The sequence below is a fragment of the Orcinus orca genome, chromosome 1, assembly GCF_937001465.1.
Source record: "Orcinus orca chromosome 1, mOrcOrc1.1, whole genome shotgun sequence".
Lineage (NCBI taxonomy): Eukaryota > Metazoa > Chordata > Mammalia > Artiodactyla > Delphinidae > Orcinus > Orcinus orca.
The window spans coordinates 58,103,889-58,130,104 of record NC_064559.1 but is presented as its reverse complement, the minus strand read 5'-3'; the positions used below and the strand labels follow the sequence as shown (position 1 = coordinate 58,130,104).

At 33.8% G+C, this 26,216-nt stretch overlaps 1 protein-coding gene across 10 annotated transcripts in view; it reads left to right on the top strand.

Moving 5' to 3' along the window:
* Window positions 1–26,216, top strand: part of SUCO (SUN domain containing ossification factor) — a 76,362-nt gene that overhangs the window by 29,098 nt on the left and 21,048 nt on the right. For 6 of the 10 annotated variants that reach the window (XR_007479478.1, XR_007479479.1, XR_004483277.2 and 3 more), the window contains 11 exons: window positions 1,930–2,053; window positions 2,815–2,951; window positions 4,021–4,088; window positions 11,264–11,371; window positions 13,129–13,234; window positions 15,774–15,794; window positions 15,997–16,052; window positions 16,799–16,890; window positions 17,928–17,993; window positions 23,449–23,517; window positions 24,477–24,567. Coding sequence is in view for 7 of the 10 variants with exons in the window: in XM_033428088.2 (XP_033283979.1) it covers window positions 1,930–2,053; window positions 2,815–2,951; window positions 4,021–4,088; window positions 11,264–11,371; window positions 13,129–13,234; window positions 15,774–15,794; window positions 15,997–16,052; window positions 16,799–16,890; window positions 17,928–17,993; window positions 23,449–23,517; window positions 24,477–24,567 (938 nt within the window). In the remaining 3 variants the exon portion in view is untranslated. The remainder of the gene's footprint in view (window positions 1–1,929; window positions 2,054–2,814; window positions 2,952–4,020; window positions 4,089–11,263; window positions 11,372–13,128; window positions 13,235–15,773; window positions 15,795–15,996; window positions 16,053–16,798; window positions 16,891–17,927; window positions 17,994–23,448; window positions 23,518–24,476; window positions 24,568–26,216) is intronic. The other 4 variants (XM_004269764.3, XM_033428092.2, XM_033428086.2 and 1 more) reach the window with 4 other exon arrangements.

Here is a 26,216-nt window from a genome sequence, read left to right as displayed (position 1 = left end):
ACCATGTGGTTTATGGTCTTTTGATATATTTAATTTTTAAATTATAATCTATCCAAATGTATCAGCCTTTTTTAAAATGATTTCTTTCTTCATCTTGTTGAATCCTTTTGTAGCCTGAATCATGAAGATGTTTTTCTGTACTTTCTTTAAGCTTTGCTTTTCACATTTAGGTTTTCATATCCACCGTAAAATTTTTATATAAATGGTACTTCTTTTTATTTTAATTTTTATTGAAGTATAATTGACTTACAATGTTGTATTACTTTCTGCTGTATAGCAAAGTGAATCAATTATACATATATCAACTCTTTTTTATTTTTCTATTTTTTTTCATTTTAACATCTTTATTGGATTATAATTGCTTTACAATGGTATGTTAGTTTCAGCTTCACAACAAAATGAATCGGTTATATATATACATATGTTCCCATATCTCTTCCCTCTTGCGTCTCCCTCCCTCCCACCCTCCCTATCCCACCCCTGCAGGCCGTCACAAAGCACCGAGCTGATCTCCCTGTGCTATGCGGCTGCTTCCCACTAGCTATCTACCTTACGTTTGGTAGTGTATATATGTCCATGCCTCTCTCTCGCTTTGTCACAGTTTACCCTTCCCCCTCCCCATAGCCTCAAGTCCATTCTCTAGTAAGTCTGTGTCTTTATTCCTGTTTCACCCCTAGGTTTTTCATGACATTTTTTTTCTTAAATTCCATATATATGTGTTAGCATACGGTATTTGTCTCTCTCTTTCTGACTTACTTCACTCTGTATGACAGACTCTAGGTCTATCCACCTCATTACAAATAGCTCAATTTCGTTTCTTTTTATGGCTGAGTAATATTCCATTGTATATATGTGCCACATCTTCTTTATCCATTCATCCGATGATGGACATTTAGGTTGTTTCCATCTCTGGGCTATTGTAAATAGAGCTGCAATGAACATTTTGGTACATGACTCTTTTTGAATTATGGTTTTCTCAGGGTATATGCCCAGTAGTGGGATTGCTGGGTCATATGGTAGTTCTATTTGTAGTTTTCTAAGGAACCTCCATACTGTTCTCCACAGTGGCTGTATCAATTTACATTCCCACCAACAGTGTAAGAGGGTTCCCTTTTCTCCACACCGTCTCCAGCATTTATTGTTTCTAGATTTTTTGATGATGGCCATTCTGACTGGTGTGACATGATATCTCATTGTAGTTTTGATTTGCATTTCTCTAATGATTAGTGATGTTGAGCATTCTTTTATGTGTTTGTTGGCAGTCTGTATATCTTCTTTGGAGAAATGTCTATTTAGGTCTTCTGCCCATTTTTGGATTGGGTTGTTTGTTTTTTTGTTATTAAGCTGCATGAGCTGCTTATAAATTTTGGAGATTAATCCTTTGTCAGTTGCTTCATCAACTTTTTTAGATTCTTTTCCCATATAGGTCATTACAGAGTATTTAGAGTTCCCTCTGCTATACACTAGGTCTTTATTAGTTACGTAAATGGTACTTCTTGTTAAGGATTTTGTAGAAACAATATATGACATCTAAAATTAGTTAGCTTCCTTTATTGTATATATTAATGTAGATTTTAAGATGGATGCATTAAATTATAGTATTTGTACAGTTTTTGTATGGTAATTTTTGGCTTACGATATTATATAGGTTTTTTTACAGCCTGTGCTAATATTGCTAACATGTGAAGGGATTCATCCTGTGGTGCTTAGGTAGAAGATTTTAATTCTTCGAAGAGAAACTCAACTTTTAAGTTAAACCAAAACTTTTCTTTTTACATTTTTTGTTTTTGTTTTCAAAATACTATCCTTCATTATAAAATTGGACTTTTATTTGACAGAAACATTTGTATTTACTATTATAATTTATTAATCTGTTTTCTCTATATTCTTTGAAATCTGAAATCTGTTTATTTTTGACATTTCTGTCAGAGTTCTGATTATACAAAACCAGGAGAAATTGACCCTGCATCTGTAACAAATCCCAAAGATCCAGAAGATATACCAACATTTGATGAATGGAAGAAGAAAGTTATGGAAGTAGAAAAAGAAAAAAGTAAGGAAGCACTGTGACTCTTTTTTTCTTTTTTTTAAAGGGACTGGTTTAAATATGTAGTTCTCTTTTTAATTGGTAAAACAAAGTAACATTTTTGAAAACTTTTTAAAGGTGAAACTTACCAAGATGCCTTTGATTACCCACATGTAATTTACCTGTGCATATGTCTTAATCCTGATTAAAATCCATTATTGTAAATTATTAAATGAGGCTAAAATAAAGTAGGCAGAGCAGTGATTTTTCACCTCAGTTTATAAGAGGAAAGTTGAGGCATGGAAAGTTCTGAGTCATAAAGCTTTAAACTGTAAACAGAATTGAACTAAATTATTATACTCTCTTTTTATTGTAAATTAAATCTCAGAGTTAAAAATTATTATGATTGGGATTAGAGATAGAAGGATAGCATTCGTCCTTAATAGAATAAAATGTATATGCAAAAAGTTTTGATTTTCATGGATAAGCTTCATTTTGTGAATTGTACTAGGCATAAATCGAGTAATGTGGATTTTTGTAGTTAATTTGTTTATTGGGGATATTTTAAAGTTATTGAGCTGAAGCATTTTGATTTTCATGTGGGTTTTTAAAATTAAAACATTAATTTTATTAAGTATTTAAAGTATTTGAATTTTATTAAGTATTTAAAATATTTGAAGTATTTAAAGCATTAAAACCTGTTCTCTAGATGGCAGCCTGTTGCTCTTGAGATTGTTTGCTCTGGGTATTTTCAATCATAATCATCATATATATATGTTCATAATAAGGTTTGTCTGCAGGTCAGTCAATGCATCCATCTTCTAATGGAGGTCTACATGCCACAAAAAAGGTCCAGAAAAATCGAAATAATTATGCTTCAGTAGAATGTGGTGCCAAAATTTTGGCAGCTAACCCAGAAGCCAAGGTACTGAAGTACATATAGAAAACTAGTGACTTTATTAAATGTAAGCAGTGGTTTCCTGGGAACTGTATTTTAACATGAGCTATTTTCCTAATCCACTAATAAATGCAGGATTATGCTTTTAAAGACATTTTCTTGCATGGATTCTTAGTGTATTGGTTGATACATTGCACCCTATTTTTGTTTTTTCTTTTTAAAGACAATTTTTTTAGAGCAGTTAGAGGTTCACAGCAAAATTGAGAGGAAAGTACAGAGATTTCTCATATACCCACTGTCCCCACGCCTGTTAGCCTCCTCCATCATCAACATCTCCCACCAGAATGGTACATTTGTTACAGTTAATGAACTTATATTGACACATTGTTATCACCTGAAGTCCATAGTTTACATTAGCGTTCACTCTTAAACATTCTGTGGTTTTGGACAAATGTATAATGACATGTATCTACCATTATAGTATCATACAGAGTATTTTTACTGCTCTAAAAATCCTCTGTGCTCTACCTATTCACTGCTTCCTTCCCCCAACTTTTGGGAACCACTGATCTTTTTACTATCTCCCTAGTGTTATCTTTTCCAGAATGTCGTATAGCTGGAATCATACCATACGCAGCTTTTTCAGATTGGCTTCTTTCACTTATTAGTATGCATGTTAGATTCATCCATGTCTTTTCATGGCTTGATACCTCATTTCTTTTTAGTCTTGAATAATATTCCATTGTCTGGATGTACCACAGTTTATCCATTCACCTACTGAAGGACATACACTCTGTTTTTAAACTTAAAACCTGTGTGAAATTTACAGAAGGAAATAGCTAATAGAAAAATAATTGTTCCCCTATAGTAACAGACATTTAATTTTAAATGTCTTGTTATAAGGCTAACTTAACTTAGCACAGTATAGACAAAACTTATAAATTTTAGCTACTTTTATGCTTTCTTCCCAAAGTGAATGTTTCAGAGTCTTAGGTGTATTTTAAGATCTAAAAATACAGAAAACCTAGAAAGCTTGATAGTTGAAATAAATCTTTTTCTTTAAGTAATTTATTCCCTTCCCCCTTTCTAAAAATAGAGCACATCTGCTATTCTTATAGAAAATATGGATCTTTATATGTTGAATCCCTGCAGCACTAAAATTTGGTAAGTAATATAAAATTTAATAAAGTGTACTCTATACATGTATTATATTCAGCTTTTATTTTGGGATTAGATTGATTTGTTCATATAGTCACTTAATAAGCATTTATGATTGGTTGGTGCTGGTACTGTACTTACCTTAGGTCCTGGGGTACAAAATTGAAGACAAAAATGTCTTTCCTTTTAAGGACGACGTCACACAAAAAAATTGACAGATCTAGTTCAACAGTTTTCAAATGGTATAAAAAGTACTGCTGCAAAGGTATTATAGGAAAAGAGATGATATATAACTGCAGAAGAGGATGAGCTTGCTAGAAGAGGTAGTTCATGAGCTGAAGGATGAATTCCTTGAATTCATAGGAAGTCACAGATGAGGGAGGCAGAGGTATTCAGGAACTATAAGAATAAGGGGATAGCACTAAAAGGAGCATATTTCTGGGCAACTATAAGTAGAAGCAACCTGAAGAAGTTATTTTAGTGATTACAAGAATAGAGGTACAATTAGAGTAATCATGGAAGGTGAGACAGCAGAGTCAGTTTAGCAATAACCAGGCCATTCCATGCTACACATACCCAGCTTAAAAGTTTCTGAAGTTTATCTTAAAGACCGTGGAGCATAGTGTTTGTTTTAAGTAAGGAAATGACATGACCTCACTGGCATTTTAGGAAGGCTTATCCTTAAAAGATGGCCTACAGCATAATGCCGTTGGAAGCAGGGAAACCAGTTAGGAACCTGTTGTCATAGCTCAGGTGAGAAATGAGGGCTTTAAGACATTGACAATTTGGATAAAGAAGAGAGGGGAATCTGAAAAATTTGTATAGCAGATAAAATTGACAGCTCTTGGTTAGTAATTGGATATGAAGAGAGAGGCATCTGTTAATCTTCCTTGATTTTGGCTTCCCTGCTTGGATCTATGATTCTGCCATTAACTGAGAATATAGGCAAAGGAACCGATTTATGTGGGAAATAAATTGATATACCAACAATTTTATTAGATTACTTGATTTCATTGATCAAAAGCAGCTGTTTTAAAAAAGAATTGAGGTAAATCACCACCATCAAATTGAGTAACTAATATATATGATATATATATATACATTTTTTTAATTTAAAGATAAACTCTTTAAAGATAATGCTTATTCTTTTCTACTTTTGGTTTTCATTTTGTTAATATACATATTTAAGTTCAGTTTGAAAATTAACACCAAGCTATTTAAGAGTATTAAGGGATAATATTAAAAAACTTAATTTTCCTATATGCCATTTGGTCTGGAAACTGAATTTGAGGAAATAGTTATCTGAGATCATAATCAAAATGTTATTTTTTGGCTTTTGTTTTTGTTTGTAAAAGCCCCTGTAGTCAGTAACAACTCAGTTTTTATGCTCTAAAATTTTGTATTTTAAGCAAAGACATGCTGGGATGAAGTTATATGAAGCAATCATTTTGTTTTATTCTGGTTTACAGAATAAGTGATCATAGCTACCCGTTTTTTTGTTTTTTTTTTTTTGCGGTACGCGGGCCTCTCACTGTTGTGGCCTCTCCCGTTGCGGAGCACAGGCTCCGGACGTACAGGCTCAGCGGTCATGGCTCACAGGCCCAGCTGCTCCGCGGCATGTGGGATCTTCCCGGACCGGGGCACGAACCCATGTCCCCTGCATTGGCAGGTGGACTCCCAACCACTGCGCCACCAGGGAAGCCCTGTATTTTAACGTTTTTGCAGACAGCATGTATTCGTGTATATGTGTTTACTGTATATTTTACTTTTTGCTCATCTATTTATGCGTCTTTTCATTGTATAATTAAAAAACCTCAGAACACCTTTACTGATTTCACCTGATTTGACTGGGTTGACCCACCTAAGGGTATATTAAGACCACAGTCTCATTATAGCTTTATAAATCCTAATATCTGGTAGAACAAGTTTATACCTCATCTTCAGATGTATCTTCACTATTTTCGTCCCTTTGTTTTTTCTTTTAAATTTTAGAATCATCTTGTTGGATTCTAAAAAAAGAATCATGCTGGCATTTTTATTGACATTGTATCAAATGTCTAGATGAATTTCAGGATAATTGACATTTTAGGATTTTGAGCCTTGTTCATTTGATAGTTTGTCCATTTGTTCATTCATTTGTTTGTTCCTTCTTTCGTTCTTTCTATGTTTATTGAGCACCTGTTATGTGAGGTTGCTGATACTAGAAATAACATTGTTTCACAAATTAGGCTGAGATCCTAGAAAGGTGTCAATCCCTAATCACTAATGGGATTGAACATATTTTCATGCACCAGTTTTTCCTGTAAATAATGCTGCTATGAACATTGGGGTGCACGTATTGTATCTTTTCAAATTAATGTTCTCATTTTCTTCAGTTTTATACCTAGCAGTGGAATTGCTGGATCTTATGGTAGTTTTATTTTTAATGTTTCGAAGAACCTCCATACTGTTTTACATAGTGGCTGCACCAATTTACAGTGTACTAGGTTTCCCGCCAACAGTGTACTAGGGTTCCCTTTTATCCACATCCTTGCCAACATTTGTTATTTGTAGACTTTTCAGTGGTAGCCATTCTGACATATGTGAGGTGATATCTCATCGTGGTTTTGATTTGCATTTTTTGATGATTAGCTATGTTGATCATTTTTCATGTGCCTGTTGGCCATCTGTATATATTCTTGGAAAAATGTCTATTCAAGTCTTCTGCCCATTTTTAGCACATTTTTGACCAGAGACGTATTATGGCCACAGGCGTTAGTTTCTGCAAAAATCCCCCGGTCAGTAATGTGTTGGGCTTCCCTGGTTGCACAGTGGTTAAGAGTCCACCTGCCAATGCAGGGGACACGGGTTCGAGCCCTGGTCCGGGAAGATCCCACCTGCCGCGGAGCACCTGAGCCCGTGCGCCACAACTACTGAGCCTGAGCTCTAGAGCCCATGCTCTGCAACAAGAGAAGCCACCACAATGAGAAGCCTGCACACCACAACGAGGAGTAGCCCCCACTCACCACAACTAGAGAAAGCCCGCTTGCAGCAACAAAGACCCAACACAGCCAAAAAATAAAAATAAATAAATAAAATAATGTGTTAAACTGGGTTCTTTGTTTTCTTTGATATTGAGTTGTATAAGTTGTTTATAAATTCTGGATATTAACCCCTTATCAGTCATCATTTGCAACTTTTTTCTCCCATTCCATAGGTTGTCTTTTTGTTTTGTTGATGGTTTCCTTTGCTGTGCTAAAGCTTTTAAGTTTACTTTTGCTTTTATTTCTTTTGCCTTAGGAGACAGATCCAAAAAAATAGTGCTGTGATTTATGTCAGAGTGTTTTGCCTATGTTCTTTTCTAGGAGGTCTGTGGTTTCAGGTCTTATTACATTTAGGTCTTTAATCCATTTTGAGTTTACTTTTGTATATGGTGTGAGGAAATGTTCTGATCTCATTTTTTTTACATTTAGCTGTCCAGTTTTTCCAGCACCACTTATTGAAGAGACTGTCTTTTCTCCATTGTATATTCTTGTCTTCATTGTCATGGATTAATTGACCATAAGTACATGGGTTTATTTCTGGGCTCTCCATCCTGTTCCATTGACCTGTTGTCTGTTTTTGTGTCAGTACCATGCTGTTTTGATTACTGTTGGTTTGTAGTATAATCTGAAGTCAGGGAGCATGATATCTCCAGCTTTGTTCATTTTTCTCAAGATTCAGTGTTTGGAACTCAACTGTAAAACCTTCCAGGCCTCTGGGAAGATGTTAATTTTAAATTAAATTAAGTATGTGATTTCAAAAATAAATATTTAGTACAGTCACATGGCTCAAACCCAAAAAGGTATTTAAAAGAGGTAGGGGAGTTACAGTGAGAAATATACTTCCAGTCTGTCATCTATCTTCCTATTCAGTGTTAAATTTTTAGGTATCTTTTTAGTTTCTTTATGCAAAAAGTAGAGATTTTAATTTATCTCTCACTTTTCACAGTAGCATATTATACTATCTCACCTTGAATTAAGTTTTAACTTAAAAATATCTGGTCATGTTTCTGTTTCACTCATATAAAACTTTCTCATTTTTTTTTTGATAGCTGCATGAAAATCCATTATATGATTGTACCAAGATTTAACTAGTCTTCTGTTGATGGTATTTGGGTTGTTTATAATCTTTTGCCATGACAGGCAGTTATTATAAATAAGCTTGTGCATGTACTGTTTTATACTTGTGTGAATAGATGGGAAGTTTTAAAAATTATTTTTAAAAGAAATAATTATGAGACTATATAGGTTTTCTATTTCTTCTTGAGTTAGTTTTGGTAAATTACATTTTTCTAGGAATTTGTCTTTAATCCATTTTGAAAGTTTTTGTAGTAAAGCTGTTTATGGTATTCTCTTATTGTTTAAAGATCTTTTCTTTGTAGCTTTGCAGTATAGTCTGATGTCAGGGAATGTGATTCTACCAGCTCTGTTCTTTCTCAAGATTGTTTTGGCTATTTGGGGTATTTTGTGTTTCTATATACGTTTTAAAGTTATGTGTTCTAGTTTTGTGAAAAATGCCATTGGATTGCATTGAATTTGTAGATTGCCTTGGGTAGTATGTTCATATCATCTAAATTTTGACACATGGTATTTTATCAAACTATTATGTTTAGATCTGCTACTTTACTGATCTTTTAAAATTCCTGACCTATAAATAATAAAGGGAAGTATGTTGAAATTAGATTTGTCAGCTTTTTATGTAGTTCTATTAATTTACAGTGTTGTCTGCCTCTAAGAAAATAGAAAAGGTGAGGCAGTAAGATAAGAAAGCATTTTAAAATCAACTTTCATGTGGAATAATTACATATGTACTAATGTTTATGAGTCTGTTAGTTTCATACAAGTTTTAGAATTGTTAAATTTGCCCAGTGAATTGACTCTTTACACCTGGAAATACATTTGTCCAAAAGTTTATTTTAACTGTTAGTAATATAGCTTCTATTTTCTTAGAAATTGAGAACACGTTGTATGCAAAAAAAGGAGGTAGAGGAGAATTTGCTTTTTCTTCTTAATGCTCTTTTAGATTTATTTTCTCCATTGTAAATAAAAAGCAAAGTCTTGAGTCTGATTTTCTTTAGTTTCCTCTCCCCAGGATGTTGTGGTGGTATGGACAATGTTTAGGCTTTGGAGCCAGATAGATGTTTGTTTTGACTTTTAGCTTTACTATGTATTGGCTAAATGACTATTAGTTAGGGCTCTTGATTCTGCTGCTTTAACAGAGACCAGATAACTGTGGTTTAAAAAAGATAGGTATTTAATTTTCTCTGACATAAAAACCTCAAGCTGGTAGATGGTGCAGGGAACAGAGAACAATGAAAGGACCCACACACCTTCTGTCATGTTTTTCTACCATCCCTGAGATGTTGTCTCTGCCTGCATTGCTGAGATGATTTCCTACCACACCCTCATTCTAGCCTGCAAGGTAGGAAAAAGCAAATGGAGAGGTAGCAGCTTCTTTTTAAAGGCTTGACCTGGAAGTTGCACTGGACACGCCGCTCACATCCCATGACTCATAACTAAGAAACATTGCCAAGTCTGGGAAAAAGTCTTTGATGGGTGGCCGTATGCTTGGCTACATCTTTGGAGGGGGGGACAGGTTCTGTTACTAAAAAGGCAGAAGGGAAAAATGTGAAGTAACCAATTAGTGATTATTGAATGGTTCTATAAAATGGAGATAGTGTCCTATGCAGTTTGGTTGTACGAATTAAATCAAAGGATGGATATGAATCATCTACCATGGTATCTGACCCAGAGTAAGCATTCAGCTAATGTTAGTTTCCTTTTTTTCATGAGCTTTTCTCTGAATCATGGCTGTCTTTACCATCTCCTGGAACTCAGTTCTGTTGCTTTCCAGGATTAACACAATATGTTAATTTCAGTGCCTTTAATTTATTTAACATTTAATTGTCAGTGTATGTAATCTCATTTGATATAATACTTAGTTTATTAAAGTATTGGAGTGCTAGATGTCATGAGTATTTCTTTTCCCTAAATGCCATGCTTTATGCAGTTTCATTTTACACATGTAGAACCATACTTTTAATTTTTTCCTAAACAGCAATATTTTGTGGCATCTTTTCCATGTCCATAAATATATATATCTCAAGTATCATTTTTTCAAAAATTTCATACACATGATTTCATATAATCCCATAATAACCCTTTTTTTCCCCTTCCCTACCCCTATTTCCCCTCCTCCTTTCCCTCTCCCCACTGGTAACCACTAGTTCTCTATATCTGTGAGTCTGCTTCTTTTTTGTTTTATTTACTAGTTTATTTTTAAAAACAGCTTTATTGAGGAATAATTGGCATAAACAACTGCATGTAAAATAAATTGTGAAATGTTAAAGTGTACGATTTGATAAGTTTTGACATTTATACATCTATGAAACCATCACCACAATGAAGATAACAAGCATGTCTGTCTCCCCCAAAAGTCCTCATGCCCCTTTATAATTTTTCCCTCCCAGCCTTAACCCCATAGCAATTAAAGATCTGTTTTATATCACTATACATTAGTTTATATTTTCTAGATTTTTATGTAAATGGAATGTATGGTTTTTAGTACCATTTTTAATAGCTGTTTGGTATTTCATTGTCTGGGTGGGGCCATAATTTGTTAATCAATGCTCTGTGCTAAACATTTAGGTTGACTTTCCCCCCCTGCTCTTATAAACTGTGCTTTGTTATATTTATTAAGATGTATATTCAAGGGTGATCATTTGGTGATGTGTATCCGTAGATTAAATTTCTAAAAGTATATTGCTGAATCAAAGGCTATGGTACCTTTTGAGACAATATGGCCAAACTGCCCTCTAGAGTGGTCAGGTTACTCGTACTAGCTGTTCTTAGTCAAGTCATTCCTTCTCCAAGAATGAGGTTTGTCATTAGAAAAGAATCTTCTAAAACAATATTATAGGACAAAATCAGTATCTTTTTTTCCCACTAATGATATGGCTGGGAAATACTTACGGGTGTTCCTTTTTTATAACCAAGGTTGCTAATCCTCTTCCTTCCTTACATTTTTTTTAATGAGTAACTTCATGAGTAACTTCATGAGTAACTTCATGTCTAGTTTATGTAAGCTGTTAATGTCATGTTTAATATGAACTGTTATTTTGGTTGGTTTATCTAAATAATTGTCTTGTGTTCTTTTTAAAGGTTTGTTATTGAACTCTGTGAACCAATTCAAGTAAAACAGTTTGATATTGCAAATTATGAATTATTTTCTTCTACTCCTAAAGACTTTCTGGTTTCTATCAGTGACAGGTAAATTCTAAAGCTGGTTTCTACAGAGTTTATATTGGATTTTCAGAATAAAAATTTAAAAACAGGTCACATTTTAAAACTTTAATTATTTTATTTTTTATTTTAATCAACTTGTATCAATTTGTAAGAACAGTAGTAATACTATTGTAGGAAAGGCACTTGTTAGTTTACTTTCATTAACTTATGTAGTGCTTATAACAGCCCTCTGATATTATTCCCTTATGAAATGAGGAAACAGACAAGGAGAGATTAAGTAGCTTGCCTAGATCACATGACTTGTGACTTGGACAACCAATATTCAAATGTAGATCTGTATGACTTTAAAGTCCTTACTTTTAATATATTATGACCTATTGCTTTCAGATATTTCTTTAAAAAGTTATTAAAAACATACATGAGCATTTTATATCATGAGGTATATTTTTGTTAAAGTATATTTTAAAATCTTTGGTATATATGTGTGATTATAAGAGAAACATATGTTGTAAGGAATTTGGTAGAGAACCCCAATCCCGTCAACCATAGATAACTGTATTAGCATTTTAATACATTCCTTCCAGTCTTTTCTACACATTTATTCTACCAAAAAAGTCAGTTTTTAATGCTTACATCTTGAGAATATCCTTTTGTGTTTTAAACACATTATTTTTAATGAATACTTGATATTTTCCTCCCTGTGGAGGTGTTTATTCCTTCCATAAATCCTTTTTGAGTGCCCATAATATACCATGTAGGAAGCTGGTTTTTTTGTTTGTTTGTTTTGGTTTTACTTTTGCGATACACGGGCCTCTCACTGTTGTGGAGCACAGGCTCCAGACGCGCAGGCCCAGCGGCTGTGGCTCACGGGCCCAGCCGCTGCGCTGCATGTGGGATCTTCCCGGACCGGGGCACGAACCGGTGTCCCCTGCATTGGCAGGTGGACTCTCAACCACTGCGCCACCAGGCAAGCCCTACCATTCTTTTATCATTGATCATTAAGGGTTTTCCGTGGTGTTTCTTCCCTCACCCCACACTTAGCATTGCCAATATACAGTTTTTGAAATGAATTCTCAAAATCTCTCCTTCATTTTTCTTTTACTAATCTTGCTCAAATGATTTCCTTTTCTCTAAGCTGTAATTTTCTTATATGTCAAATGAATATTCAGCTTTGACAGCTTAAGTGTTTTTTTTAATGTGATGAGAGAACACTTGTTACTTTGAGGGATTCTTTAAATGCTGTAGTAAAAATAATAGTTTTGTACTATTACATTAGATTTCCTTTTAAAGGGGGAAAAGCTATATAAGAGCTGTGAAATTCAAATATAGTAAAGGATTTTTTCTTTTTGCCTTTCCACCAGTACTTATACTTCATGTCATCACACACTTATCGGTACATGAAGAATAGTACCTCTTTCTTCCAAAACAATCTCTTGGCTACTTTCTGTTTTAAAACCTGCAGTTTACTTGGAAGCCCTCCCAAACCCCAAGAAGCAGTCCTGGTCCTACTTTTGTCTTCCTCTGTCTTCTATTTGATAATGGTGTAATTTTTCAAGACCATCTTTCCTCATAAGGAAGAACCTGTCAGAGTTTAGCTGGAAGAGAAAAATGTATTTATTCAACTCGATGCTTAACTCATATTTAAACTATGTTAAGTGAGTGTGTTTACCTGGAGAGGGGAAAAATAATGCAATAGGATCTCTTTTGAAAATATGATGGAACCTCTCAATATGTGATTTATGATTTTCTAAAAAGGAATATTTATATGTTATATTTTCTAGATACCCCACAAATAAATGGATTAAGCTGGGTACTTTCCATGGTAGAGATGAGAGGAATGTCCAGAGTTTCCCTTTAGATGAACAGATGTATGCAAAATATGTGAAGGTATGTTTATATTTGCAGAACTATGTTCTATAATGAAACATACCTGTTATTCATACTTTGTACCTCACCTGTTTAGAAATAAGAAAAATTAAGAGGAAATTTACTGCAATATTCCTTTTAATAAAACAATTCTTACTTGATATATTATTTTATGGGACAAATACTAATAAAGTCCCTTTTGTATAACTGGAAACCTAGGCTAGTTTTTTGATATCTGTGGCTCTCATGAAATTCCAAATTATAACTCGTAATATTTTTGGAGTCTTGATATAAAATGTCATTTTTATAGTATTATATTTCTTTATATTTTAAAACCCAAATCAGTTAGTCACTGCAGTCTTTAAAGCAGTTCTGATTATTAGAATCTAATATCATTTCCATTTTCATATCTAGTTATTTATCATTATAGCTTTTTGCCTTTTGTATACTCAAGTGAAATATTATGTCTAAGTAACAATTTCAAATAAAGGTTTAACCATTTAAATTCCTGCTGCAACCTAAATGTCCATCAACAGAGGAATGGATAAAGAAGTTGTAGTACATATATACAAAGAAATACTGCTCAGCCATAAAAAAGACTGAAATAATGCCATTCGTAGCAACATGGATGGACCTCCAGATTGTCACACTGAGTGAAATAAGTCAGACAGAGAAAGATAAATATCATATGATATCACTTATATGTGGAATCTAAAAAAGAAAATGGTACAGATGAACTTATTTACAAAACAGAAATGCTACAAATGAACTTATTTACAAAACAGAAACAAAACACAAACTTTTGGTTACTGGGGAGAAAGTGGAGGGTGCGGGGAGGGAAAACTTGGGAGACTGGAATTGACACGTATACATTACTATGTATAAAATAGATAACTAATAAGGACCTACTGTATAGCATAGGGAACTCTTATATATACTCTGTAATGACCGATATGGGAAAAGAATCTAAAAAAGAATGGATGTATGTATAACTGATAACACTTTGCTGTACAGCAGAAACTAACGCAACATTATAAGTCAACTATACTCTTAATAAAAATAATAAATAAATAAATAAATAAATTCCTGCTGCTTCCTGCCCCAATGTAGAGGTGGAATTATCTACCAAAGTAGAATTAATTACTCTTGAATTGAATTTAGACAAAATATGGGAATTTCTTACTCCTCTTATTTCTTCCTTTTTTTCTTTAAAATAATACAGCCATACCTTAAAGTACAACTGTGTTAATAATAAGACCTTTTGGAATGACAGCAGCTCTAATTTTCTTTCTAATCTTTTCTTCTTTAAGTGTGAAAACTTATAGCTACCTACTTGTCTTTTGGGATTTTACTGTCTATGTCTTTTTTAAGCATGTATTAAATTGGCTTCTGTAAATGGGTAAACTTGTAGTATTCCTAGTCTCCGTATAAAAATGATTTTATAAAAATGCTGTTTTTAAAGTACAGTTGATATTCTCAGTTAATGATTCAGCTGTGTTCAGAGAAGTCAAAGGTACATTTTCAGTTTCTTTTAAAGTGAATACTGAAACAGTTGTTTAATGACTTTTTTATATAGCACAGTTTCTACACTGTGATGAGGGAAAAAAGTTAAAAATAATTTGGCAGGTGATAACAAGTGTACCTAATTTTACAATTAAGACAACTGACATGTTATGAAATAGTTCCAAGAATCATTCTTTATATCATCTACTTTGTTAATAATGGAAAAACATTTTATTGGTGATACAAAAAATGCCATATAAAACTCCCTACTTTGTCCTTTTTATGATGGGAGACTATAGAGCATTTTGATGATTGGTTTTCTTAAAAGCCCTTTTTGGTAGAATTAAGTCTGAAAGCAAAAAATATTTACTTCTGATTCTTATTTTATACTGATAAATGTTATGTAAGTTTACCTGGGTTTTCTTCATCCCAAAAGAACTAAATCCAGATTTACAAAATACTTTTTAATAATTTGTATTTTAAAAATGTATTGATAAATATCTTCTACTTCTATAAGTTATACTTGAAATAGCATAGCATATCAAAAATTCATGCTTTCCCTAAAACAATTTGTATACAGTACTGTGCAAGAATAAATATTTCATATTATGCTAGTTAATTTTTTTATCAATATGAATGTTCATAGATATGTGTAGCTGCATATGTATCAATATATAAATTCATATGTGGGTATATACATGATAACATATCTATAATATTTAAAGTAATATAAGACAGGTTATTTCTAGATACTCTTTATAATTACTTTTAGAATGCTTTCATATCTAATGGATAAATAAAACAGCAGCAATGAATTTTAGGTTATAGTTAATTTATTTCATTATAGTTAGACTATACTTTCTAGTTGTGTTGGTAAAAATTTAAATCATTGCTTTGGTTTCTGCAAAGAAATAAGAGTACTACAATGTTATCCATCACAGTACATTGCTTTCTATTCCTTAATTATACAATAATTTACAAATATTAAATGTTGCTTATGGTATGTTATCCAGACTTTGGAACTGATTTCTTTTTCTTTTCCTTTCTCTTGCTTCAGATGTTCATCAAGTACATAAAGGTTAGCAACCTTCTCTTTTGCAATATTGAATAACAGGGCATGGCATATTATTTATGGCAAAAAGCAAAACTTTACAAGTATTGATTTTTGGGGAAATGAGGACTTTATTTTTAGAAATGTTATAATGAAAAAATGAATATATTGTTAGATAATCTCGCATGCACTGTACTGGCTTCCCATTTCATGTGCTTTTATTCTTTAGGTGGAGTTGGTATCACATTTTGGATCAGAGCACTTTTGTCCATTAAGCCTTATAAGGTAATACAGAATTAAAAAATTTACTGAGTGGTTTAAAAAGAAAAAAAGGGATACATAAAAATCCCACTATATTTAAAGTGAAGAAATAATGTTCTAATATGTGAAGATAGCACCATAGAAATATAAGCTACTAAAAAAAAAACAAAAAAGAAATATAAGCTACTATACCTTTCTTACTCTTGAATACCGTTTAGAAAAATATAAAAATTTCCTTTAAGAAAAAAGAACCTTCATTTTATGTGTTCGATTTAGCTTGCTTGATGTGATGAAAATATATGGAAACATTTTAGACTGATAGAAAACTTAGTCATTGTATTTTTTTTATTTTTTATTATTTTTTTTTGCGGTACTCGGGCTTCTCACTGTTGTGGCCTCTCCCGTTGCGGAGCACAGGCTCCAGACGCGCAGGCTCAGCAGCCATGGCTCACGGGTCCAGCTGCTCCGCGGCATGCGGGATCCTCCCGGACCAGGGCACGAACCCGTGTCCCCTGCATCGGCAGGGCAGGCGGACTCTCAACCACTGCGCCACCAGGGAAGCCCCAGTCATTGTATTTTTAAATGCCTTAAATAGATTAACATTTTAATGGGAACAGTGGATTGAGAAACAGTGGTCATTATTTTTGAGTCCAGAAGTTAATGGCCCTCAAAACATAACCAAAGTTATTATATTTTGTCATTTATTATGAAGAGATGAGTCTTAACAACTGTTTAGTTTTGAAAGACTTTAATGAAATTGTTGTTAATAGGGTATTTGGCACTAGCATGGTGGAAGAATATGAAGAGATTGCTGATTCCCAGTACCAGTCAGAACGTCAAGAACTATTTGATGAGGACTATGGTAAGTGACTTTAAAACAGTGACTATTTATGTATTATTTTTTGCTTTTTAAAATCTAATGGTAATGGGTAAATGTAGGTCACTTAAAAAAATCAATGTGATGGTTGTCTTTAGTTTTTTTCCTTGTCCCCCCCCCCCCCCCGTACGCGGGCCTCTCACTGTTGTGGCCTCTCCCGTTGCGGAGCACAGGCTCCGGACGCGCAGGCTCAGCGGCCATGGCTCACGGACCCAGCCGCTCCGCGGCATGTGGGATCTAACCGGACCGGGGCACGAACCCGTGTCCCCTGCATCGGCAGGCGGACTCCCAACCACTGCGCCACCAGGGAAGCCCTTTTTCCTTGTTTTTAACCCTAGTAACTAATTTTTTCTTAAACCTATTTTCTAAAATAATTTTCTGCTTTGTAAATTGAGCTGTTTTCCAAGCTTATCAATCAGTTATTTGTGACTGGAACTCCCTTCCATAACATCAGTGCTGTAAATTATGGTTATATCCCAATGCCAGCCCCCAAAACCTGTTACTCATAAGGCAACTGAAATAGTAGAATTGAAAATTAATTTCTTTGATTTGCCTTTAGCCTCAGAGCAAGCATATTGAGGCCTGAGTTTTTGAGAAACTCCCATGAACCTGCAGAGGTCGGAGAAGGTTTTATGATACCCTCCATTTCTACTTTATCCAGTTCTTGTTTTAAGATGTCTTAAACTGTAGTCTGAAAAACCTAATTTTTCCCTTCCCTAGTTTTCCCATAAGTGAAGTGAAGACATTTACTAGGGGTTGGTAAACTACATTGAAAGGTTGAATAAAAGTCTTACAAATGTGATTACAATTTTGGTAAGCAGTAGAAATATTTTCCTTGGTTTATATCTGTTTGATAAATGGCTTGTGAATTTCATTTTCTTTTTGTGAATGTGTTTTAGATGTATAATAAAAATTATAAAATTGTTTTAAATGTCAGCTGACTTTGACGGGATATAATTTGAGCTTTTAAACATATTGGAGATAGTTCTTAGCATAAGTACCTTCATTTTCTCTTTGAACAGATTACCCACTGGATTATAATACTGGGGAGGATAAATCCTCAAAAAATCTTCTTGGATCTGCTACAAGTGAGTATTTTGGGTTTTGTCAGTCACTAAAATTAAAGTATTTCTCAACTTTTTTTTCCTGGCATATGTGAACATTTTGTTGTGGTATAGTTTAGGGGGCTCCTACTCTCCCAGTGTTAAACTTTGAGTTGAAATCAAAGAAAATACTTTTGAAGAGTATTTCCGTGGAAATAAAATAGGAAGAATATATGAAAACAAGAGAGGGAAAAATGCAAGCACAAGTTGGTTCTTCTAAAATTAAGCAGTTATATTTTTAGGCAAATTCCTTACAGTGAAGAATGGGCTGTGAATTTACTTGGGGAAAGAATTATTAAAGAAGTCCTAGACCATATGAGTAAGAGCATCTGGGTAATCATACTGGATGGGAAAGGAATTAGTTTTAGAGGTGGTACTCATCAATGAAATCCTACCAAATGAGGATTTGTTAATGTATGGGTATGGTTAGTTTCCTACTTAATTATAAAACATAAAGGCTGTTTCTTATTCATAATAATGATGATTCCCAACCAGTAACAATAATAGCAATAACAATATACTCTTTGTAAACTAAAAAAAACAATGACTAACATACTAGTTGTTTAATTTCTTGTCATGCCAACCTATTATCCGAACTTAGTGGTAGGCTAACTAAGTAGACTCCTTGAAAGACCATTACCGACTGACACTTTAGTTTTACTGTTAGAATGCAGGTAGGTATATTTTATGTTTGTTATCTTTGGTTGTTCCTAAAGAATATGGAACTTGAAGGAATTTTCTTTTTATTTGGAGATTAATAATTGAATTTAATGAAAGTAAGTCTTAGTAAAATAGAAAACTATTTGTGCATTTCTCTTTTAGTGAGTTGAATTGCTTGAATCCCAGTCTCACTGTGTACATTGTCCTTATAGCTTTTTAAGATACTCAACCAGTAGTACATATACTTTAGGTAGATATTTGGGTGGCTACAGTATATGGAGTTGAGTCACTTCTATTTCTTTTCATCTTTTTTTCCCTTTCTTCCCTTCGTGTCCTCTTCCTCTCCATAGAAGACTATAGATTTCAGTGGACTTTTTAGGGAATAGGAAGAAGAGTGTTAAAAATACCTGCATAAAGGGAATGCTTTTATGTACTATTTAGCCTTGTTACAGATTAGCTCAATATATTTTGTTTTACTCTATTGCTAGTCAACTGACATTTTAGATATTATAGACTACTTTTAAGTAGGTTCCTTAGCTATATCTAGCTGATGATAGCATTAAAACAGGTGCCTCATTCACTGCTATGGTGTATAGTTTTTTAGGAGTGAAAAAATGATGCTATTTTATTTATCTGGATATTAATATTATTGTTCATGTCCTTAAATTTGTAATAAAAAACTCTATGTTATATAATAGTCATCATATCATAGCTCAGTAATGCTGACTTAGCTGTGAGAAGGAATTTTTATTTTATGGGGTCAGAAAATAGCCCCAGACTAAAAGCTCTCTAGTATCCAATGGTTACTGGGAAGGAAGAGGCACCTTCCAGAAGTAATGACTTAGAAGTTTTAGATAAGGGAAAACTGTTGATATTCTTGCTTTCTTTTTCTATCTTCCTATGGGATTAACTCCAAGACACCATTAACACGTTTTCAGTGGAGGACATTTCCCTATTTGTAATCACTTCTCTGACTAATATATTATTTTAATTAATGAGACATAGAATTTTTTTAGATCCTACTCTTTGGATCTTTTTCCTCGAAGGTGTGTTTCTTGGTAACACATCATTTTTCTTTTTTGTGGCTTTCTAGGACAGTCCATTTACCTTCCAGTGTTCTAGATGTTGAAAGATTTTGTGTAGTGAGACAAGATGGGTGGGAGGATGTCAGCTGAGCCTAAGCATGAAAAATGGGGTTTAAAAAGATCTCTATTTCTTGAAGTTTCAGAACAAGAGAGGCAGTAGTAACTGAGTGATAAGACTGCTGTCATAAAGTTTATAGGCATGACCTAACACTGCTGCCTTATATACGTGTATCCTTCTAGTTTTCTCTGAACAGTCTAGGACTGGTTTTGAGCCTGACCCAGTTACTGCCTCCAATGTAGTATAACTTTAAGGTGTAAATAACAATGTGGAATCAGGCCAAAGAGCTAGTCTCTGGCACTGGAATGCCTGAATTTGACTATAATCATCACCACTTTCTAAATTAGCTTGAAATTGCCCAATTTTGCACCTAATTTATTTTCAGTATTTATGTAATGTCTCCAAAACAGAATCCTGTGGCTTTAATCTAAAGAGAAACTCTTTTTTTCTTTTTGTTGTGGAGCAATTAGTAGTCATAGGAAATATACCTCACCAGAGTATGTTGCTTCTGATTGGACTTGGTTGTCAAAGAGCATGCATGCTGCATATTTAGACATTGTTGATATTACATAATTTACTGAACTGCCAGAAAGGGAGAAACTACTATTTTAGAGCAGCATTCTTGGCTTTTACATATGCCAGTTCTGGCAACTCTTCTGCCTGAATCTTTTTTTTTTTTTTTTTTTTGCGGTACACGGGCCTCACTGTTGTGGCCTCTCCCGTTGCGGAGCGCAGGCTCAGCAACCATGGCTCACAGGCCCAGCCACTCCGCGGCATGTGGGATCTTCCTGGACCGGGGCACGAACCCGTGTCCCCTGCATCGGCAGGCGGACTCTCAACCACTGCGCCACCAGGCAAGCCCCTGCCTGAATCTTTTGTTTACATTCTTGAACCAGAACATTTAAATATTTTATATCACCAGAAATTCTTTGTATCACTTTGCTCTACTTGTGCTTGGTCATGTGGCTCTTCCTGACCACTCTCTACCTTGACATTCTTGCAAGTCTGCCTTTACTCCTATATGTGGTCTGCATTTTATTAGAATCATCAGATTTGCTAAAGTCCAGGTTTCTGTTTATGTTTCTGTATATGTTTAAGACAAAGTATAGTTTTTGTTTTAAGTCAGAGTATTTTTTATATTTTAAGGTCCTAGAAAGAAAAGAGAATGAAGGTAGGCATGCTCAGTACACATGGGAGGAAGTAGTTTTTTCATTGGTTTGTCTTGTGTTGTAGCGTAGGCAGTTTGTTTCCTCTCTCAAAAAGAGCCATTGGTGTGCTGGAGACTGAGTATAACATATTGATATTTGGTCCCTAGGAGAATTTCATCCCTAAAGGAATGGGATGGGATAAATAGTTGCCCAACTCAAAGAGAAAGGAGTTGGCTAATCCATGAGAAATTAAGGATGGATATCTCGTTTGGCACTATATTCCAAATTATACTTTTACCCTTTAGCCTTTCTGAAGGCTTTTTAGTGGCCAGATTATCGTCCTGACAAGCAGTCACGTGTTCGGATGCAAAGTGAGAATGGTTAAGAAAATTCACAAAGCTCCTTTCTCTCAAAAGACAAAAGAAAAAGGTTGTATTTGTCATTGTTCTGTGAACATAGCAAGATTCTTTCTTACAGGTTAGATGGGCTGAGAAAGAAGAAATTTGCCAGATTTTGCTTTTGTTATCAAGTGGCCCCCTGAAATGATGATAATAGTATTTTAAAATGATGGGTAGCATAAATCTTCCTTATTATAGGTACTAGTATTAAAATTTAGGTTAAAAAGTAATACTCTAAAGCTTCTTTCTCTACACAGATTAATAGATAACAGATTTTTTTAATTGTTAATAATACCAGAAAATTTTAATGCAGGAAGTTTGAAACCTGTGGTAAGATTGCCCTTTGAAGCACAAGGGACTTAGAATATAGACTTGGTTACAAAATTTGGGTTCTGTGAAGCCATCGGTTTTTGTTTTGTTTTTTGCGGTACGCGGGCCTCTCACTGTTGTGGCCTCTCCCGTTGCGGAGCACAGGCTCCAGACACGCAGGCTCAGCAGCCATGGCTCACGGGCCCAGCCGCTCCGCGGCATGTGGGGTCTTCCTGGACCGGGGCACGAACCCGTGTCCCCTGCATCGGCAGGTGGACTCTTAACCACTGCGCCACCAGGGAAGCCCAAGCCATCAGTTTTGACTGAACTTCAGCTGTCAGGCTAAGAGAGGATCACATAGTACTATTGCAGTATTGGGTGACATTAAAATTGTATTTATGAGGAAATAACAGAGTTTCCTTTGCTACTTTATCTTGGTTTGTAAGAAAATAGAGTTTCCATTCCTGTTTTTATCTCATGCTGAGGCATCTCTTTAGCCTAAGATCCAAGACTGCTTCTCTGTTTAACAGTTTGCCAGGTCAAAGGGCAAGGTTGACCTGTAATCCTAGATATTTAAAAAGCAAATATAAAGCTTTTGTGTGTCAAACTGATGATTGGAAACAAAGTACCACTGCTTATTGTCTTTCAGAATATAGAATCATAGTTAATGTAAAGATTAAAATTAATAACTGTCTACCAGATATCACTTTTAAAAGTCTAAAATATACTATTTTTACCTGCCATAAAGCATATCTTTACAGTGTCAGTGCCAGGTGACAGTGCTTGGCTTGTTCCCAGCCTTCCTGATGTGCTAGCTTTTACTTCTTTAGATCCTTTTGTACTTCTCACATCTATGGTTTTCATGAAAGTGTGATGAAAACTCTATGGATCTCTTTTAGGAAAGGAAACTGAAATGGAAAAAACTGATGAGGCTTAATATGTAGCCCCTGCCAGATCTTAGTATTTAAATAGGATAAATACCTGGTGAATTAACTTCTAATAGAATTTCAGAGATTAGATTGGAGTTGGAAGTTAATTTCCCTTGAAATTACATTATATTACTAGAAGGAAGTCTTCTGTTCCCAGCCAGCTAAGTTTTATGTCTTTGACTTTCAATTCATCTGCCCTTGCCCATACTCATCCAGTTCACTAAAGAATTTATGTCATTTATTGGCCATAAAACATTGTTAAAAGTCATCAAATACATGATTCTATGCAGTATCATTTTGGATTTAAGCATATTACCTAGATATTTTAGTTGAAAATAAAGTCTTTCTGCTGCCCTTTGGATAATAATCTTCCCATTTCATTTATTTTTACCTATGATAGTCACATGTTTAGGAAGAACTTTTATTTCTTCAGGCTTTCTTGTTTTTGATTTAAACTGTAAAACCCCTTTCTAAAGAAAAAAAGACTTTTCTATAAAATACAAATTTTGGTTGTCACATTTCTTTCCTATCTCAGTACAGGCTATATGTTGAATTATACTTGAATTTTATAATATGCTGAAGGTAGTGTTTGCTAAAAGGTTTGGGGAAGTTTTACAAAAAAGTATAATTAAATTTTAAAATCCTTCTGAACATAAAAATTCAGATTTATGCGTAATACTTTTTGCCTGAAATTTGTGTCCTATATTGGACTTACATAGTAAGGCAAGCAAAAAGGTAATTAGTCCAAAAAATGAAAAAAGACCATTACAAATGGTTTTTGACTATCTGATATTGAGTTTTATAAAAATATTTAGGTGTATTGGTATTTTTCTCTGATTGAATTTTGTTTTAGATGCCATTCTAAATATGGTGAATATTGCCGCTAATATTCTGGGAGCAAAAACTGAAGACCTGACAGAAGGTACCTAATCATTTTATGGGTCTTTTAAATATATGATACTCCAGGGATTTTCCTAGTTAGTAAAATTAATTAATAAGCCAAGCAATTTGATTTTTCATTTAGAAATATAGAAACCATTCAAAGGAACTTACCAGTCTTCTATTATTCATTGTTTATTTGAATTTCACAAGTTCTCTTTAATAAATAGGATCCTGTCTATATAAAATCATGAATTTGTTTTTTGATTCTTCCCTGCTGTAGAAGTAATGATTTATCCCTTATCTCTTTCCTGAGGTTTTGGTGCTCTAGAGGTACTTCAAGTATGCTTTTATTTATCAAACAGCTATTCAATTAAGAAAGCAATTATTTCCTTAAAGAATGTCAGATAAGAATATTATTAGCAACGGGAAACAATCTTGCCTTTTTTGTTTTCAAAAATACTTCGTCCCAGTTATAAAATAAGTAAGTCATGGGGTTGTAATGTACAACATGGGAAGTACAATATGGTGACAGATGGTAACTAGACTTATTGTGGTGATCATTTTGCAGTGTATACAAATGTCAAATCACTGTGTTGTACACATGAAATGAATATAATACTGTATGTCAAATATACTTCAATAAAAAAAATTTAGTTCCAAGTGCAAACTTAAAATGACCCATTTCTTCTCATTCTCTTTTAGTAACTCAGGTGTCTTATTAATCATGTAAGATTACACAAATTTCGTAGTCATCTTACTTGCTTTAATTATCTGAGAAGCTGAGAAAGAATATGCACTACTTGTAGTTGTGACGTTCTACGATTATTTCTTTCCAAAAGAACTTTGATGGAAAAAACCCACAAAGTCTGCAGTAGTAAACGTATTTGACTTTTTTTCTTCTCCCTCGAGAAACTAAAGTCCTTTATTTGTTATAGTGAAATATTTTCATGGTACAGCTTTTTAAAATTAAACTCAATATGGGCATCTTTCTTAAAATAGGAAATAAAAGTATATCTGAGAATGCCACTGCCACAACTGCACCTAAAATGCCTGAATCAGCTCCTGTTTCAACTCCTGTTCCATCACATGAGTAAGTTATATTGTGATATTAGAGTTCTATTAAAATGGAAAGCTAAGTATATTTGTACATAAAAGGGTACTTGTAACTTGTGGGAAATGATTATCTATAGAAAGCTCTGGATCATGGGACAGATATTCCACAGCCACTTAAAACATCTTTGAGTTGCTTTTTGGGTACTGGGAATTCACTTCACTCCAGACCAAATGTTTGTTGTTTTGATTTTATGTGTTACTTTTATTATTTACAATACTTAATCTTTTCCTTGTTGCACATAATTAACCTAACTCTGCAGGTATAAGTTTGAGGACAAATATTAAAGACCTGTTTTTATTAAGTTCAAATTTAAAAGCATTGATTAAGTATCTGTGCTATGCCTAGAAAGCTAAAAAGGGTACCTGAAATACTTAGAGCAGTGATTTTTAAATGATTTGTTTGCCACACAGCATACTCTTACAGTGTTCAGTTTCTGAAATCGAATGATATAGGTCTTTTCCCAGGGTGCAGTGGGCACTTTGGGCAGGGATGTATATATGTAGGTAACATATGAAATAACCTCATTTGGTCCTTTATACCAGAGGTGATTAAGGTTTGTCGGTACCTCAACTTCTGATCTATAATAGATAGGCTCATTAATGATTTGGGTTATTGGGACAATAATTGGGATAATTTGGATATAGTTATTACAAATGTAACTTCCATATATTTCATTGGATATACTCCCTGTAAACTTCGACAGCCCTTTCTCTCAGAGGAACTCTACTTAATGGGATAAGATATTTGAACAAGAAGCAGTTAGTTCAGGGTTATAACTAATGAAACCTCCAGTGGGTGTGCTTCAAGCTGTAATTCCTAAGTACTATCTTAATTAAAAAATGAGATTTTTGTGCTTTGAAGTGCACAGTGTCAAATTTGTATTTTCCTGTATTAATCCTGAAAGTGACTAAAGATATTTATTGGGTGATCAGAGTGAAATATATAGCATTATGTGCTATTGATTCCTAGAAGGTCCTAAGAAATCTCTTTGGGATAGAGATTCTTGGTGTTTCTAGTTATGTGGAGCTGACCGGTTTTTGTAACTGAATTCTTTAGTTAATAACATATATCAATAGTATGTCTTATTTTTCAAAACTAAATGAAATTAATTTCATTTTACACACATATACACACATAGGCACATATATACCTATACACATTCACCCCTCATACATATGTAAGAATATTTGTTGAAAGGTATCACATCAGGCTAATGTAGCAGTTTTTACTTTTCTATATTAGAGTTTTTTAATAGATATTCTTGCATAATTGTTTGTTTCTTTACTTAATATTTCTTCATGTATGTTTGTCTTAAATTCTTTTTGATGGTTATATGGCAGTCCTCTGAAGAAAATAAAAGAATCCATGATAGGGTATCACTTTTAAAGTTATGAAAAGATGACTTACTTTCTTTTCCCAGGTTTGAGTTTTTTAAAGTGTAACTCTGATTAGGGTGTATATATATATATGTTATATAACTTAATTTTTACCAAATTAATTCAGTTTAGTTTCTTTCCCTCCCCTTCTTCAGACATTCCTCCTTTTTACTGTTATAATTTATTTGGTAGATAATAAGCAGTATACCACCTGAGTATGTAAGAAATGTTGTATAGTGACTATATATT